At 39.2% G+C, this 17,636-nt stretch overlaps 1 protein-coding gene across 4 annotated transcripts; it reads left to right on the top strand.

Annotated features, from left to right (window-relative positions):
• Positions 1-17,636, top strand: Zkscan8 (zinc finger with KRAB and SCAN domains 8). Of its 4 annotated transcripts, none has more exons than XM_021223402.2 (6): positions 3-149; positions 4,322-4,824; positions 5,997-6,165; positions 9,052-9,143; positions 9,447-9,570; positions 10,400-17,636. In XM_021223402.2, the coding sequence occupies exons 2-6, from the start codon at positions 4,405-4,407 to the stop codon at positions 11,359-11,361; spliced, it is 1,767 nt and encodes a 588-aa protein (XP_021079061.2). In that variant the 5' UTR covers positions 3-149; positions 4,322-4,404; the 3' UTR covers positions 11,362-17,636. The 4 variants fall into 4 exon arrangements, with proteins under 4 accessions (XP_021079060.1, XP_021079061.2, XP_021079056.1 ...); XM_021223396.2 differs by having other exon boundaries at positions 18-149; positions 4,325-4,824; XM_021223401.2 differs by lacking the exon at positions 9,447-9,570 and having other exon boundaries at positions 1-149; positions 10,400-10,590.

Genomic DNA, 17,636 nt, shown 5'->3' with positions numbered 1-17,636 from the left:
TGCGCGCTGGCCGGTTCTGCGGCTCCGAGGGTTTGGAAGTTAACGGCTGGAGGGGTCCCGCCCGGGATCGGCGTCTGTCGCATCTCCTCGCGCGCTGCCCGGTCCGCGCTGTGCCGCCTTCCGCCCTCGGGCAGCGTGCGGAGCTCTCGGTGAGTGCGCTCGGCCGAGCAGGGGCGCGCGGGCTGCGGAGGCCGAGCGCGGGGAGCGGGTCCGCAGAGGGCCTGCGCCAGCTGAGCAGGCCGACCCCGGCCCCAACTTCCTACGGGGTCCCTCTTTCATCGCCAGTCGCCGTGTGCTGTAGTGCAGCCGCTCTTATTTGCAAAGCCGGCCCGTGTGTCAACTGTTTCTACTCAACAATTTTGCCTTTCGGTCTCAAAATTCATTTTTTAAAGATACTTTTTTTGTTTTTGAAGCCTCTGCTACTCGCGGAAAACTCTAATTTTGTTGTTGTTACTCCTTGTTTTCTGCTCAGAAAATGGTTGATGTGCTAACTGGGCATTTGTGTGCAATCCCGGGGTAACAAGATTAAACCGAATTCAGAATACTTTGTTTACTTAATTTATTAAAGCTAACTGAAATAGATGCTTGAAAACTCCGTGGGTTTCCAAAACTCAAGTCGGGGTTGAGTAATCTGTGTCAGACTTCTAAGATGTTGGCCACCACTTGAGAACATACTTTCTGTTTGACAAATACACTGAATTTGCAGCAGTCATTATTTTAGTGAAGGAGCACGTTTTGAGTTCCTCTTGTGGTTAAATATAAGAATATGGTAAACCTTAAAAGCATTCATCAAAGCAACACCCTTGAGGAGGTCATACCCACACTTGTTTCTGGCCCTCTCCTAAGTGCTGTTTCTCTTAACCCCCATGCTTAAGCCTCTATTAAAATAAAATTTTAAAAATTCAGTGAATTCAATTTGACATAACTACAAAGCAAAGTGTTTGTTTCTTTTACTTTTCCTTGATTTCTAAAGCCTGGAGATTGTCTCTCCTGGTTTGCACTCAGTAACAAGACATTTCTCAAGTTCAACTTAATCTGAATGGAAAATACTTCTACATTTATTGAAAAGTCAGTATTATTCAAGTTGAGTTGTCCCTTCTTAGTTGTAAGGACTTTAACATTTTAGATCCAGAAGAAGTAAGATTGTTGCCTTTACCTTCATAAGTCGATAAACCTGACTGGATGTTCTTTAAGGATAATATGTAAGGGTCAGTGTTTATCTATTGATGCTTACCAACATTGCAATTTATATGCACAAAATTACTGGAGGGAAGAATACCTAGAGGACTAATTTTTCACTCAACTCTGGATTTAATATTGAGGGGAAAAAACTTACTGGAAAAGAAAGATATTTTTTTAAAAAATAATATTAGTCATTAAAAATAATGAAAGGGCTCTGTTCCGCTGGGGCAGACAGGACTTTTCCTGTCCCCCCTCTCTGTCTCTTTACCTCTTCTTTCTTTCCTTTCCCCCTCCCTTCTCTTTCTAACAAAATTTCTCACTTTAAAAAAAAATGAAAGGGCCATGTATATTGATGCATGCCTGTAATTGCATGCAGTACTTAGGAGACTGAGGTTGAAACCAGCTTGAGATATAGAGTGAGAGATTTGTTTTGTTTGGGGAGGATGAGTAAGGTTCACTTATGCCACAGTGCCCTAGTGGAGATCAGTGGACAACTTGCAGGAGTCAGTCCTCTCCCTCCATGATGTGGGTCCTGGGAATCTAAACTCAGTGTTGTCAGGCTTGGTAGCAGGTGCCTTGACCTCCTGTCTTGCAGACCCCTGTGTCTCTTTAATAGTAGACCAGCCATACTGAATTAAGGACCCATCTTACTCCAGTTATAACTTAATGTTAATTTGATTATATCTGCCTACTATTTGCAAATAAGTTTACATGAACAGTTTTACAATCATATTTGCTTCCTTAAGGTAATAATAATTAGAATAATTGCAGGTTTGTTCCTTTACTTCATTCTCCTTCTGTCCCCCAATGTTCCCACCCATAACCATTACCTACATAGTTCATAGCTCTAATGTTAAAAGCATAAGCAGTATAACAAGCAGTAAAGCAAGTTTTCTAACTAGGAAAACTTACAGGTAGAACAGTGTATCCAGTTGGCAGCATTTGCAGTTACAGCATCATGCAAAATGAAAAAGAATTTTAGCTTCTATTGGTTAATGTTTACCTCTAATCAAATCTAAACTCTCACAATCAACTTATCAGCCAAGGCTGAGTCACTTCATTCTTCATTCTCTATTACTCTATCTCCAATCATCCTATAAACTACACAACTTAAAAGCTTACTCTTAGTAGTTGACACTCTTGTCTCTTGTTCTCATGTCCCCTTCCTCTCAGCTTCCTACAGTGTTGTCTCCTACAGTATTGGCACAGTTATAGAAATGAGGGCATTGTAAGTTCCTGTGAGTCTGCTTCAGTCCCTGTTCTTAGACTCTTCCCATTAACTCTTAATAGCATCTATTCATTTGCATTACTCTTAGACTCTTGTAGCTAGAATCTTTCTCTCCAGGACAGTTATACAAAGTTTTTAATATTGTCAGGAACTTCTGTGACTCTTTCAGGCCAGCCACAAGGTGTGCAACATCGTGTTCTTGGTCACACCTGAAGCATCAAAGACTTTAGAAGCTGAATCAGATCCACTATATATTTTTAACAACATCTCCTTTGGCTTACCAGAAGAGAGTCATTAGGGGAAAGTTTTCCTAATTCAATAGCCATGTCATGTATGGTTTTAAGAAAGTGGAACTAGGAGCAGCCAGCAATATCATTTGTGTAAGGAGAGCAGGTAGCACATATGCTCCTGGGGTCATGCCCAGAGTTACACAGCAAACTCTCCATTGGCCTTGCCAAAAATGTGTTAAATCCTACTAGGCCTTGCCAAAAGGAAAACTTGTTCATGCTATTCTCAGGCCTTGTCCCTCAAAGAGGTCACATGGCTCCCAGCAACCCTTGACTTAAAAGTAAAACCTAAAACTACAAGCATTTAGAAGAAAACCTTGCAGACATTTCTTGGATTTGATATCAAAGGTACAATTCTTAAAAGAACATTGATAACCTATGCTCAAAAAAATTACAAATATCTTCTTCAAAGGCGACTGTTTAAAAAAAATAGATGGAAGTCAATATTTCTATATCACATATCTCTTGTATCCAAAATATATAATGAGTTCTCAAATCTCATAAATATACAAACAATATAAAAACTCAGTTACAAAATAGTACTCAGCAAAGCATGATGACACATGCATGTAATCCTAATATTTGAGCAATAGAGGCAAAAGAATCACAAGTTAAAGATCAGCTTGGGCTACACATTGGGTTCCAGACTATACTAGGCTATGATAAGTGTCAGCAGTTGAAACAAGTTAAATAAATACATAAATCAAGCTAATCATAGTGGTGCATGCCTAGTCCCAGCACTTAGGAAACTTAGTTTGATGCTCTTTGATTATAGAATGAGACTAACAAAAAAAGCAAGGTGAGCCAAAATTTTTAAATAGACACTTAACCAAATTATGTGTTCAACATTGTTACTAAGAAAACAAGTTACTCCACTGAGTTAAAAACTGTACATACAGGAATGTGTATTCATATAACCATAGTGGTTTTATTCATAATCAAGAACAGGAAACAACTCACCTGGTGGGGAGTAGATAAATTCTCATTTGTAGAAGAATAAACAGACACAACATTGATTAATATTAGGTGTCTTGTGCTAAGTGAAGTTGTCAGACTAAAACCCTACTATATTTTATTTCTGTAACATTCTGAAAGGTCATTGGTGTGTGGGCTTAATTTTGGCCATTGTAGATGTTAATAAAACATTCTGGTTCTTTTCAGGTCCAGTGCTACAGATAGATTTTTAGGAGTAGGAGATGGAGTCCAAGAGTTAGCCTTGAGGTGGGGAAGATAGGGAGCATTAGTAGGATACTAAATCTTAGGTAGTAAAGAGAAGAGGGTTAAAAAGGTTATTGAAGTAAAGGGTAGAGAAACTAACCTCATCTGCTGAGAATAAGAACACGGTTGAGAGCTGAGGTAGAAAAAAAAAGTTGGCTGGGAGGTGTACGAGGTGCTATGAGGAGTTCAGTGAGTGGTGCTGAGAATTGCCTGATACTAAGTACAGAATTTCAGTTAGGCTGAGTCTCTATCCTCCACAATCCTAAACAGGAAATCAAAAGGAAGGGTTTGTACCCTGGGTGGGTTTGTCATGGCAGATTGCTTAGGGGAGTTTATTGAGGAATCTGGGTAAGTTACTATGACTTTTGCCTTACCTTAACATATTTCTCATTTTCTGTTCTGGAAGAAGTGCCCTGGAAGCCCTCGGAAGGCTTTTAGGAAGATACAGAAGGTAGAGGAAAGGGGCCTTTAAAGCTTTTCTGGCCCTAAATGGCTGCAAAATCAACAAAGCCTTCGTCGGCCCCATCTCCACCAGACCAGGCTCCTGAAGAGGATCTTGTCATTGTCAAGATAGAGGAGGATCATGGTTGGGATGAGGAATCTACTGTGCATGAAAATAATACTCCTGGCCAAGAACTGTTCCGCCTACGCTTCAGGCAGCTATGCTACCAGGAGACATTAGGACCCCGCGAAGCTATGATACAGCTCCGTGCACTTTGCCATCAGTGGCTACGGCCAGACTTGAACAGCAAGGAGCAGATTCTGGAGCTACTGGTGCTGGAGCAGTTCCTGAGCATCCTGCCAGGGGAGCTGCAGACTCTAGTTAAGGAACACCGATTAGAAAATGGAGAGGAGGTGGTGACCCTGTTGGAGGACTTGGAAAGGCAGATTAATATCCTAGGACAACCAGTAAGTAGCTGTGCATGTTGTGACTGTGAATTCCTAGAAGCTGGGTAAGAAGTCATTGGCTTATTTTGAGGAATAAATCCTGTGCATTGGTTTCTGTTAAATGTGGATGAAAATTAATGTACTATGTATTGCTCTTGTAGTTTTGTAAATGATAGAATCCATTTTTTTTATCCTCGTAAGATCCCCACAATTGTATGTTTTATTGCCTTTGCTTGCTAAATGGAACCATGATACACAAAGAACTTTACATTATTTTTCTTCTGGGGTACCAGTGGACAGAGCTTATTGGGTCAAGTGTTTCCACATTTTTTACCTCTTATTCAAGGAATTCAAATACAGATCCACACAAATTGTACAAGTAGCAAGGAAACTTTATTCAATGGTAGAACAATGGTTCAAGACATACAATCAAGAGTGACAGGCCACTTGAGTGAGAATACTCAAGGGCTCCAGTTATTTGGGGCTTCTTTTTATGATGTTTGAGAGAAAAGGAGTTTGCTAACAGGCATGATGAGGATAGTTCTTTGTTTTCTCAAATGACAGTTTCTCTTATTGCTCAAGCACCCAGTATCAGCCTAGGTCTACTTAGCCTCCTACCTTCTTTACCCAGATATAACTGGAATATGAATGTGTACAAGCTGTCTTGGTTTCATGGTTGTTAGGGGAAGAGAAATTTATTCCATTGTTCAGAGTAAGATGTGTGTACAACTTAATGCAGGTGCAGTCCTAGATCAATAACAGGTGCTAGGTGCATTGTTAACAGGGGGGAGGACGGGAGTGGGGGGGGGTACTTGTAACAAAACAAGTAAAGCCCAGCTTGCTAAACTGTTTTCTGTGTCTGTTTGCCTTGCCTGGATAGTTAAAGATTACTGCTTACTAGGTTCCTTGTCAAAAGAGTTTTGGTATTGTATGACCCTGTTTTGGTTTTCTCTGTTATTCATTCTCTTGTTATTTTCTGTCCTAGAGTTGGAGCATTAATGAAAGTCTTGAGTACTGAGCAGGAAAAAGTCCCTTCTCTTGCTAATGTAGTGTTTCTTGTTGCCCTAGGAAGTAAATGAAATTATACTGCCATGCTTTCCCAAATGTGAACACCCATCAATGGCCAATTGGCTCTATTACTGCTTCATTTCTCAAAGGAATTCTTTGTAAATGAGCTGTCCCATTGTTTCTAGGTCTCAGCTCGTACACATGGGCATGGAGTACTCTGGGAGGAAGTCGTATCTTCAGAAGCTGCACCAGAACCTCCAAGTACTCAACTCCAACCTGTGGCAACCAAGCATAAATCTCCAGTGCCCCAGAAGCCACAGGACAGAGGAGAGAGACCAGATTTCACTTATAAGGGTGAGAAAAGTAGAAAGGAAAGAGGCTTATATTTGGGGTACCTGTCTGATTCAGGAACTAGCATCTTTGTTTGAGTAGTTCCAGTCTTCTGGTTTTGAATGTTGATAGAAGTAGTATATGAACTTTTCCTGTGGGGATAAACATCTATTCACCCCAGGTAGGACACAACAAAGAAACAACTTTATTGAAGACCAACTTGTGAACCAATGATTTTAATTAGGAGTAGGATAAAGGATTTTTTATAGGAACGTGGGTAGCTTAACAGCAGCTACACCACTGAAGAAAGCTCTAGCACTACTCAGTTGCCTACATGGGGATGAGGAAGGAAGATTGTGATCCTTCCCCACTCTGTGGCAAAAGTTAATGGGCCCAGTCTTTTGCAGGTCTTATGCATGCATCCACAGTTCGGGGGGCAATGGCCATATCATGCCCAGAGGACAGTAGACCATCAGTTCTAGTGGTAAACTTATAAACAAAGAACTTTGTTACCTCAGTACATTTACAACAGAATCTTTTTATATTTTTCTAGTATCATAACATTTTATTTGCAAGTACTTCAGTATGCTTTTCTTTAATGAGAGCATTTTCGATAAGCACAGTAAGATGACATAGTTAAGAATTGTGGTGCTGGTGTGGCACTGATCCAATCCACAACTCATACTCATGTTTTGCCTATCAACTCAAATGTTTTTTCTGGTCCAGAGCTACCCTATGAATAGTGCATTTCATTTAGTCATAAATCTCTTCAATCTCCTTTAATTTGATAGGTTTTGGCATTATTTCTTAGTCTTTCTTTTCATGACTTTAACAGTTTTGAAGAACACAGATTAGAATTAGAATAGCTGTCGATTAGGTTTGCTTGATATTTTCTCATATTTAGGTTCAAGTTGTATATATTTGACAAGAACACTCCAGAAATTTGACCTATTGTGATGTTATCTTTCATGATTTAAGACTAATCTTGCTAGGCTAATCACTGTAAAGTTACTGTTCTTCCTTTATAATTAAGAAGTAATCTAGGAGGAACTTCTCATGGAGGTGTGTAAATATCTTAACCTTTATCACACTTGTTGCCAAAACAGGAGTTTTGATATTTATTGATATTTCTTTTTTACTTTGTTGATGCTTCTCAACTGAGTCAGTGATTGTTACTAAACCAGTTACAAATGGTAATTTCTTGGCCATTCCTTCTATTTTGCTGCATTGTTAATCTTAAGAGAAAATATTACTTCTTTCCCTTTTAGCTTACTTCTAGGTGGTCATGTGGAGACTAGAAGTCATGTTGGGTGTCCTCTGTTTCTTCCTACCTTGTATTATTTTTATTGGTGTGTGTACATAGACATGCACCTGGAGGTCAGAGAACAGCTTTCTTCAAGAGTGGCTTCTGTCTATCCACCATGGGTTCCAGGAATTGAACTTGAGCCATCAAGTTCATGGAAAGCACTTTTATCCCCAAGCTCTCTCTGGCCTCTCTACCTTATTTTTTGAGGTGGAGTCTTTCCTTGAACATGTAGGTCTACCATGTTTCAGCTAGACTACCTGATCTACAGACCCTAAGGATCTGCCTGTCTCTCTTCTTTTCCAACCCCCAACACTGGGGCTCCAGACATAGGGCTTTTATGTAGGTGATGGGATTCTGAACTTATCCTCTTACTTCCACAGCAAGCACTTTACCACTGAGCCATTATTCCAGCCCCTAGTGTGTGAAGGTTTGTGTGTGTGTGTGTGTGTGTGTGTGTGTGTGTGTGTGTGTGTGTGTGTGTGTGTGTGGTGTTGTTTTAGGCAGTGCTAAGTAGCTAAGTACTAACTCAGGGCCTTATTTATCCAAGACAAGCACTCTCCAAATTGAGCTATGTCCTCAACCCTTCTATTTTGTTGCTATTATTTACCCACGAACATAAAAATCATTTGTTTCAGAAACATTGTGTTAACTGTGCTTAAATCATATTTGGCCAGATGAAGCCCCTTAAATCTGGTTTTCCTGGTTGTTTGGTTTTTTGTTTTTGTTTGTTTGTTTTGTGGGGGGTGGCATTTTCCTATCACTTTTTGAGAATTACCTTATTTTATACAGAATAACATATTCTAGATTATTTGTCTTTGTTGTTTTGGGTTTTTTTTCCATTTGTGGGATTTATAATGCTTTGTTTTCTATAAGTGAATATATTTTGCTTTTTGAAACAAGTTCTCTGTGTAGTCTTGCATGGCATAGAACTCACCATGGAGATCAGCCTGGCCTCAAATTTATGGTGGTCCTCCTGCCTATACCATAAGTGCTATGGCTATAGGCATTTGCCACCCCATAACATATGAATGAATTTTTAATATTCCTGCACTTGTTCTTAGTAAAAAGGCTAAGAATTTTTAATGCTTCTAAAAAAAGTAGCATAGAAACACTTTATTTAGTTAATTATGTAATTTTTTTCTGAAGTCCTAAATCTTGCTGCCCACGACATATGTTACTAAACTGTGAAGCTGTGTTTTTGGTGAGAAGATGCTCACTATCCATGAAAAGCAGACACCAGCAGTCATGGTAGACAGCAGAAACGTAACAAATTGGTCAGTTCTCATGTTCAGTTTTCTTCATGATCTAAAGAAATGCTACATACAAACACAAAGATAGTACTTTGGTAGAGAAGAAATTAGAAAACAGCTCCTGTTAGGAAATCACTATACTTTGTTTAATTGGCTATGTAAGTTCAGGTATATTAAAGTACAGATGTTCTATGGGCATCCATGGACATGGGCCAGAGTCCAAAATGTCAGCACTTTATGTGCAAAATTCTTGGCATGTGTATGCTAAAATAAAAGTAATTTTGGATAAGTGAATACTGGCTCCCACAACCGTACAATAAGACTAGTCGATTCATAGCTGCTTTCTCCTCTCAGCCATGTCTACTTCTCAGAGTCCTACTCCTTCCCAGAAAGGAAGTTCTGGAGATCAGGAGGTGGCAGCTAGACTTCTCACTGCAGGGTTCCAGGTGAGTTGTGCTCCTTCTCACTAAAAGCCCATGTCTCTGACAATATTGTGGAAGATGCCCGTATCTGTCAGTAGTGGTATCAGTTTACGAACTTTCCCTGAATCCTTTTCGCTTAGTAACAAACCAATCTTTGGTTTCCGCCAATAAATCTAGTGCACTCTCCTCTTCTGCCCAGCTCTTCACATCCCTTTGCATATCACATTCCTGCTTCTTCACCTCTTCTAACACTATAGTTATCTCAAACACTAGTGTTGAGCTGTGGAATCTTTCTAGGCCCCAAATGAGGGTCTTCTTTTGTTTCAGACTTTGGAAAAGATTGAAGACATGGCTGTGTCTCTTATTCGAGAGGAGTGGCTTCTTGATCCATCACAGAAGGATCTGAATAGAGATAACAGGCCTGAGAAATACAGAAACATGTTCTCCCTGGGTAAGGAGAGCTGTAGTTATTATAATTTAAGAATTTTCTCTTTGTTGTGTGTCTGGTTGCTTTATAAGATTTCTAGAGGATTTAGTTGAACTTAAACTCAAGATTCAGGGCTGTAGAGATGGCTCAATGGTTAAGAGTGCTTCCTGCTCTTCTGGAGGACTGGAGTTCATTTCCCAGCATCCACATTAGGTCCCTTATAAGCACCAGTAACTCCAACTCAGCAGATACTTTACACATGTGACACACATAGACATAAATTTGCTTTACATTTTTTTAATAATTCTTAAAGGAAACTCAGAGTTCAAAAAATAAATATTAGCTTGAGATTCCTGAGGTCTGAAATGAAACATTTTGTTCTCCAGTCCAGAATTCCTTACATTTTGTGTCTGTATAGGGAGTACTGTTCTTTTTGCCAGCTAGAAATTGACATCTCCGTAGTACTCCCTGACTTCACACCTTTCTCCCCGTTCCCCTTGGCCGTCCTATTGGAGCTTCTGTCGTATGAGCCAGCTGTACTTCCACGCTTTCAGGACTGCTTGGCGCAGTCTGTCCCACTCAGTAGATCTTATAGTTCTTTATCTCCTCCTACTCCCCAACTTACACTTCTCAGTAACCCTTTCCAACTTTACTCACCTATCAGGAAACTCCTTTTTCCTGGCACCTCATTTGGTACTTCTGCTTCACCAGCCTACATATATATCTCCCTATTTTGAATAGAGAAGCTTGTACTTGCTTATAGCTTCCATGAGAACTTCATTTCCCCCTTTCTTCTAGTATAGAAAATAGAAAGTGTCTTTGAGAATGATTGTTTACTACATGTTTATTTCAGATGGTGAGACCAGGAGTGAGAACAAGGAATTATTTTCAAAACAGGTAATATCTTCTGGAATCCAGCCACATGGACAAACAGCTGCTAAGTGCAACAGGGATGCTATTGTGGGTCTCGGACATGGAGAAACCCGAGACCTTCTGGGCAGATTAGAGAGGCAGCAGGGAACTCCCACACAAGAGAGACGGCATAAATGTGACGAATGTGGGAAAAGCTTTGCTCAGAACTCAGGCCTTGTTCGACATTGGCGAGTACACACTGGAGAGAAACCCTATCAGTGTAATGTGTGTAGTAAAGCTTTCAGTTACAGGTCAGCCCTTCTTTCCCATCAGGATATCCACAACAAAGTGAAGCGCTATCACTGCAAGGAATGTGGTAAGGCCTTCAGTCAGAACACAGGTCTGATCCTGCACCAGAGAATCCACACTGGGGAGAAGCCCTATCAGTGTAATCAGTGTGGGAAGGCCTTTAGTCAGAGTGCAGGCCTTATTTTGCACCAGAGAATCCACAGTGGAGAGAGACCGTATGAATGTAATGAATGTGGAAAAGCTTTCAGTCATAGTTCACACCTCATTGGACATCAGAGAATTCACACTGGGGAGAAACCCTATGAGTGTGATGAGTGTGGGAAAACCTTCAGGCGCAGCTCACATCTTATTGGCCATCAAAGAAGCCACACTGGGGAGAAACCCTACAAATGCAATGAGTGTGGGAGGGCCTTCAGTCAGAAATCAGGCCTTATTGAACATCAGAGAATCCATACTGGAGAAAGACCCTATAAGTGTAAAGAATGTGGGAAAGCTTTCAATGGGAACACTGGTCTCATTCAGCATCTAAGAATACATACAGGGGAGAAGCCCTATCAATGCAATGAGTGTGGGAAAGCTTTTATTCAGAGATCGAGCCTCATTCGACATCAGAGAATCCACACTGGAGAAAAACCTGAAACTACGGGAGTTTAGGAAAATCTTTGGTTGTCATTTGAGCATTATTCAACAGTAGAGAAACCCTGTCATAGTGGAAAAGTCTAGTGAAAAAGGCAAAATCTATAGTGATGACAAAGCTAAGAATAGCACTTCAGTACTTTGAGCCCAGTCCCTGATACTAATTGATTAGCTTGACTGTCTTTGGAGGCATCTGGTGAAGCAGAGCCCCAGCAGCTTAATGTATTCTTCAGAACTTTAAAATAAAAGCAATTTCCTTGTTGTGACTTAAAACACTATATTTTGTCTTTCCCAAGAGTAGTTTTAAGTTTGAGAAGGGTCACTCCTCTAAGCTTCTCATTCCCTCTGAATGTGCCCTTGTAAATGTTAATCTAAGAAGCTGCTTGAGTCCAAGGCAACCTCAATGAGACTAAGATTTGTATTTAGCTTTCTGATACCCTAGTAGAGGGAAATTGTTAGACATTTAACATATTATTCTAATACTCTTAGATGATAGAAATCCATATTCTTGTACAAACTCAATGCTAAATTGTTAACAGCACTGTAGCATTTCTCTTCATTTAGCACCTTTATTGACTCCATTGAGTCCCTGAGCATCTGTGCATATCCTTCACCTCCCCCAGTCTCAGTATCTGTGTCAACAAAGGAAGTGGATGCATTAGTGATAATGGTGGGAGTGATGCAAAGAGAGAGGTGAGTGGAGATTCAGCCTGGCTCTTCTTGAGCATAGACATCTGTACCTCAAGTGACTTCTGACTCTCCTTCACCTTCCCACTGTACATTGCTTTGAAAAATATTTGCACTATCAAAGCTTTGGCACCACATAGGAGACAAAGGAGCTAGAAAAAGACATCAAAAATCCTTACAAAGAATGTGCATCATCCCTTTGGCCCATTACAATACTGCTCTCAGGTTCCTACCTATATAAACTCCGTGAGTACATGGTCAGTTTGGACTGACCTTCTCAGATGACCTCTGTAGCTCCATAATCATCTTCCATCTGTTTCCTTTCATTTGCATATCTTCAGTATCCACAGTGGTAATCTGTCAAATACCTCACCTCTGATCCGCTTTCTGAATTCTGGTACACTCCATCAATCATCTAACAACAAACAGATTACTAAACTCATTGTCACCAGACCCTATATTTCACCTCTAAGGCTTTTAGTATAGCATAACATAGGATATTGTGTAAAGTAGTGAGACTGGTTTTAAAATAACACACCATATCATGTACATCAAAAACATAGTGTCCTTGCAGATGAGTAATTATTCTTCATTCTAGTAGTGCTACTAGACATCCAAATATGAGGAACATTCTTAGAATTCTCATCTAATGAAGAGCTAGAAAACCATCTATTACTATTGTATTTCATGTTTGGCTATTTGATTAGACAGTGGACTTGGAGTTGAATAACTTTTGCTTTGCATCATTAATCCTCACACTTAAAATTATTCCGTTAATTTACTCAGAAGACACATAAGTAGGTTATGGTGAAATCTCCAAGAAAACAATTTTACATTGTGACTATCCTGAAAAGGATCATCTTAGTTTCATTGGTTAACTCTCTCAGACCAGTTCTTTTCATTCTTTATTTTCTTATTCTCCTTTCTGTTTGTTTCCTTCCTGTTCAATATAGATTACCATTCCTAACTCTGCTCTAACACTCTTAAACACTGAGCTGTCTCCCCAGCCCCAGTAGCTTGAGTTGTGCCTTACCTTCTCTAGGTGACAGGATTTCTGCATAGGTCAGTGCTACCCTGTGTGCAAAAGTTGCATAGGATGAGTACATTGTCAGAGAAGCTGGATGTCTGTGTGAGTGCACATATGCATGCCCACTCATCTCATACACTTTTGTGGAGTGCCTGCCTTCATTTCCGATAAATTGCCCTGTAAGCATTTGTATCCACAACGATATGAAGCAGATTACTTCAGTCTCAGAACTACTAAGAACTACTAAGCATCTGAAAGAAGTCCAAAGAAAAGGAAATAATATGGTTGGAAAGATCAATATTACACTGGAGGTAGATATGGAAAAGGTTGTCATTTAAAAATGAGTTATTAGAGCCATTACTGGTGATGCATATGTTTAATCATAACACTCATAAGCCAGCCTGGTCTGTATAGCAAATTCAAAGCCAGCCTTAAATATGGTGAGACCAGTCTCAAAAAAAAAAAATGGTAATTGGGGCTGGAGAAATAGCCTAGAGGTTAAGATTGTGGACTATTCTTTCAGAGAACCATTGAGTTCAGTTCCAGCACCCATGTTGCATGGCTTGCTACTTCCTGTAACTCCAATACCAGGGGATCCAACATAGCTGACCTCCACAGGCACCTGCACACAGGTACACATAGACATATATACAATACATAATTGAAAAGAATAAAAAAATTTTAATGAGTTATCAAAGCTGATTTAGCACATGTATAGAAAAGGCCAAGTATTATAGTATTTGACAATAGAAAAGGCTGTGGAATCTTTGCAGAAGTACATACAAGTCGTTTTTAGTCTTGATTCACCAAGCATTAATCTATATTACATTTTTTTAGAGCTCTTAACTATCAGTGGCATTCATTAGGCTTTTATCCTATAGAGTCAGTTTTTTCCTTCAATCTGAGATGGATTATTCACCAGTACTTTCTTGTACCATCCTCAGCTGCTCATTTTAGGATCTGGTATGGTAAAGTAGTTCTTCTGTAACTCACTTGCCATCAACATACAACTGGAAGAAACCTCTGAGTGTTTCTCCATGCGGCCAGATATGTATTCAAGAATGTGGTGATTGATTCCAACCTGGACCAGTACAGCTTTGCTCTTGTTTCTACATCTCCAGAATTACAGATTTTGTTTTGTCTTATTTTGTTTTGAGCAGTTACTGTGAGCCAAGCCCTAACTTAAACGTTTACCCTACTTAAAAGCTAATATCACTATATACCCCATTTATAGATGATAGAAACAGAAGCTTCGAGAACTAACCAACATCACATAGCCAGCAAATGACAAGATTCTAACTAGAGCCTGTGATAACCACACTGCTATGCTACCAACACTGACTAAACTGTGGCCTGCCAAATGAAACCATGTACCCCTGGTCATAAGAGATACCAGGTAAAAGAGTGCACAATAGTATAGTGCGGATTCATTGCAATTACTAGAAAATTGGCTTTAAAATACTGTTTGGGTTGAGCACATCTTTAGATGTTGATAGTCTAGATTTTTTTAGTACAAAAAAGGTAAATTTGTCAATAAAATGTGCTTAAAGGAGTAACTAGGAGGGTAAAGCAGTAACAGCTAACTGATTCAAATACATTTCTCTATAGACTGCATAAGGGCAAGAGAAATGAGTAGATTCCAGGCCGGGCAGTTGGGCAGTTAGGGTGGCAGTAGTAAGTTTATCCACAGTAAGAAGTGCTTCAAACTTCTTGTACATTTCCAAACACTGTTCTGTATGTCTTGCATTTTTCTTGATTTTTCAAATTTGTTACTCATTTAACCCATTTCTGCCTTAGCTCTTAAAACATTATCTGGCTGGCTGTCATAGTCAACATTCCACTAAAATGTATGTAGAATGGCCAATGTATAAATTAAGGCCTTTTATTGTTGTTGTTGTTGTTGATGTCATCCCTAATCTCATATGTCATAATGTTGAATTTTCCCATCACATATGGGATTTGAGTATTACCAGATTCTTGGGTCTTTTGTTGGTAGACAGCCATTGTTGGACTAGCTGGACCACAGCCTGTAAATTCTGTTCTTCTAGAAAACCCTGACTAACACAGATTTTTTTGAACCAGAAGTGATTCTAAAGCAACAGAAATATAAGGATGAAATTTTTAAGTATCTGGAATACACTTTCCAATTTGCCAACACCTACTGAAGCCTCCTCTCAGAAACCCAGGGTGTATTGAAAGCCCATGGTGTGAACTAGTTTGCAAACTTAAGGAGACAAATGCATTTGGTTATTCTGATTCACTGGCTGTAGAAGGCAAGAGATTTGGTGACTTTGTATGTCTGGATTTAAAAAAAAAATCAGATCCCAGCCCCAGAGGGTATCAGTGGTTCAAGTAAGAGCATTAATTAGTAAAGATTTGGATCCTGTAACTTGGGATGAAGATGTGTGGGAGGACCCTCAGATTCTCCAGGGTGTATCTCATTTGAGAGAATAGTCTCTCTACTCTCAGCATAAGATGTACTCCCACCCGCTAAATATTGCTTTTTCTGCTTTGAGGAAATACAGGATGGGTAGTGAAGGAAGGTAGTTATAAATACCAGTTATGGTCATGTAACCAATTGCAGAAATGAGGACTATAATTGACATGACTGTTTCTGCCATGCTTTGTTAAGAATGTGTTTGTACAGATACTTATGTTTCTTTCCTCAATTTCTATCATGTAATACAACATCAATTAAGAGAATATCTGTAGTTACCATAATATTTAAGTTTTGAGATACCAATAGAATGTCCTCCAAGGAACATTGGCATCTATTCTGAAATTTATAATGGGCTTGTGATTGTACAAGAGATAGTAATATTGTGTTAGATGTAATTATGACCTGGTTAAATATATAATGCATTTGCAACTGTACTTGAGATAGTTATATCATGTTAGGTGTAATGTGACCTGGTTATTATTTTCTCTTGGAAATTAAGCATGGCAAAAGGAGATATGACTGTGTGTCAAGTTGACAAGGGGTGGATTGTGGTAGCTATTCTTGGTTGTCAACTTGACTACACCTAGAATTAACTTAAACTAAACTGCTGGGTACACCTGTGAGGGATTTGTTTTAAATCATTTGAAGTGGAAACACCCACTTTTAATCTGAATCTTTTGAGGTGGGGAGATCCACCTTTAATCTGGGTCAAACCTTCTGATGGCAGCCTGTGTAAGGGTATGAAAGAAGGAAGCTTTTGCTCTTGCTTCCTTGATCTTGATTGCAAGTCCATTTCTTCACTGGAATTAGATCCTACTTCAGGATTCTGGCATATAATGAAGACCAGCTGAGACATCCAACCTGGTGGAATAAACAGGCCATTACTGGACTAGTGGATGACAACCTGTAAGCCACACTAATAACTTCCCATTCTCTACATATAAATATATATATATAGATTATATAGATAATATAGATTCATTCTATAAGGTTCTCTAGAGAACCTTGACTAATACACCATTCAAGAATTCTCCTTTCTTTGTCTTGCGGGATCTTTTTAGGTCATTTTTCTTCAATATCTGGCTTTCTTTATTAGGCTTTTTTTTCTCCTCTATACTAAAAATAATCCCCATATCCTACTTTTACTCACTTTTTTGTCTCTTTTCCTGTTTATCTGTTTTGTTACTTCATGTATGTGAGTGACTTTGTATGTATGTCATCTCACTGCTTGGAGAATTTTCCTCAGCTACCTACACAACCAAAATTCACCATTCTCCTTCAATTTGTATTTTCTTTTAAAGTAGACATCATTGCTTAACTTCTGTACCCTAAATAGAATCACTGCCCTTCATATTTCTCATTCCAACCTTGAAGTTACCATATCATCTTTTTCTGTCTTCAATTCTCCAAGTCTAGAATTTTGTTGATCTTTATTGTATTCTTAGGGGACTTGTTTATTATGTTGTTACCTGGTCCTTTTATATTTTTACCATACCCTTATAGTCTTCCACAGATCTATATCATGTAGGCTCAGGTTACTATAATTCCCCTTTCAGAATATCCAATTTAAATAACACCTTAAAGATGATCCTCAAACTCTGCTCCCAGCAAATAATTGTCACCAGAGTGGTAGCGTTCCATTCCTAAATCTGCCTCAGTTTTCATCACTCTAGCATGTTTGCCTTGATACATCACATTCAAACCTCCTACAACTTTTTACTATTGTCTTACAAGCCTTTGCCTCTGTGCCTTTCTCATGTGTGGGGTTTTTTTTGTCCTTTGGTTACCCTCTGGCCATAACTCCTGTTCACTCTTCAAAACTCAATTCCTTTATGTCTTTTGAGTGAGCACCTCCTGTTTGAGTTCACCTCACATCAAGATCTACTCTCATTCTGTGCTGCAGTTAACTTTCAAGTTTGTACTGTAATCCATGCACTTACTAATACCTTGCTCTGTAATTTATTTTCTAGAAGTCTGTATAGTAGTTTCACATTTGTATTTATTTCCAAAATTAAATTGTAAGCTCCTTGAGGGCAGGGATAATAACTAACATTTGTATCACTGCACCCTCTTAGTGCCTAGTGCAATACTGAGCACACAGTAGGTGTTTAATAAATGCTTGTTGAATTATTGTGTGAA

Source organism: Mesocricetus auratus, unplaced genomic scaffold, assembly GCF_017639785.1.
Source record: "Mesocricetus auratus isolate SY011 unplaced genomic scaffold, BCM_Maur_2.0 Super-Scaffold_100013, whole genome shotgun sequence".
NCBI classification, from domain to species: Eukaryota; Metazoa; Chordata; class Mammalia; order Rodentia; family Cricetidae; genus Mesocricetus; species Mesocricetus auratus.
Note: the sequence above shows the minus strand (reverse complement) of the source record. Positions and strands in the feature narration are given on the sequence as shown.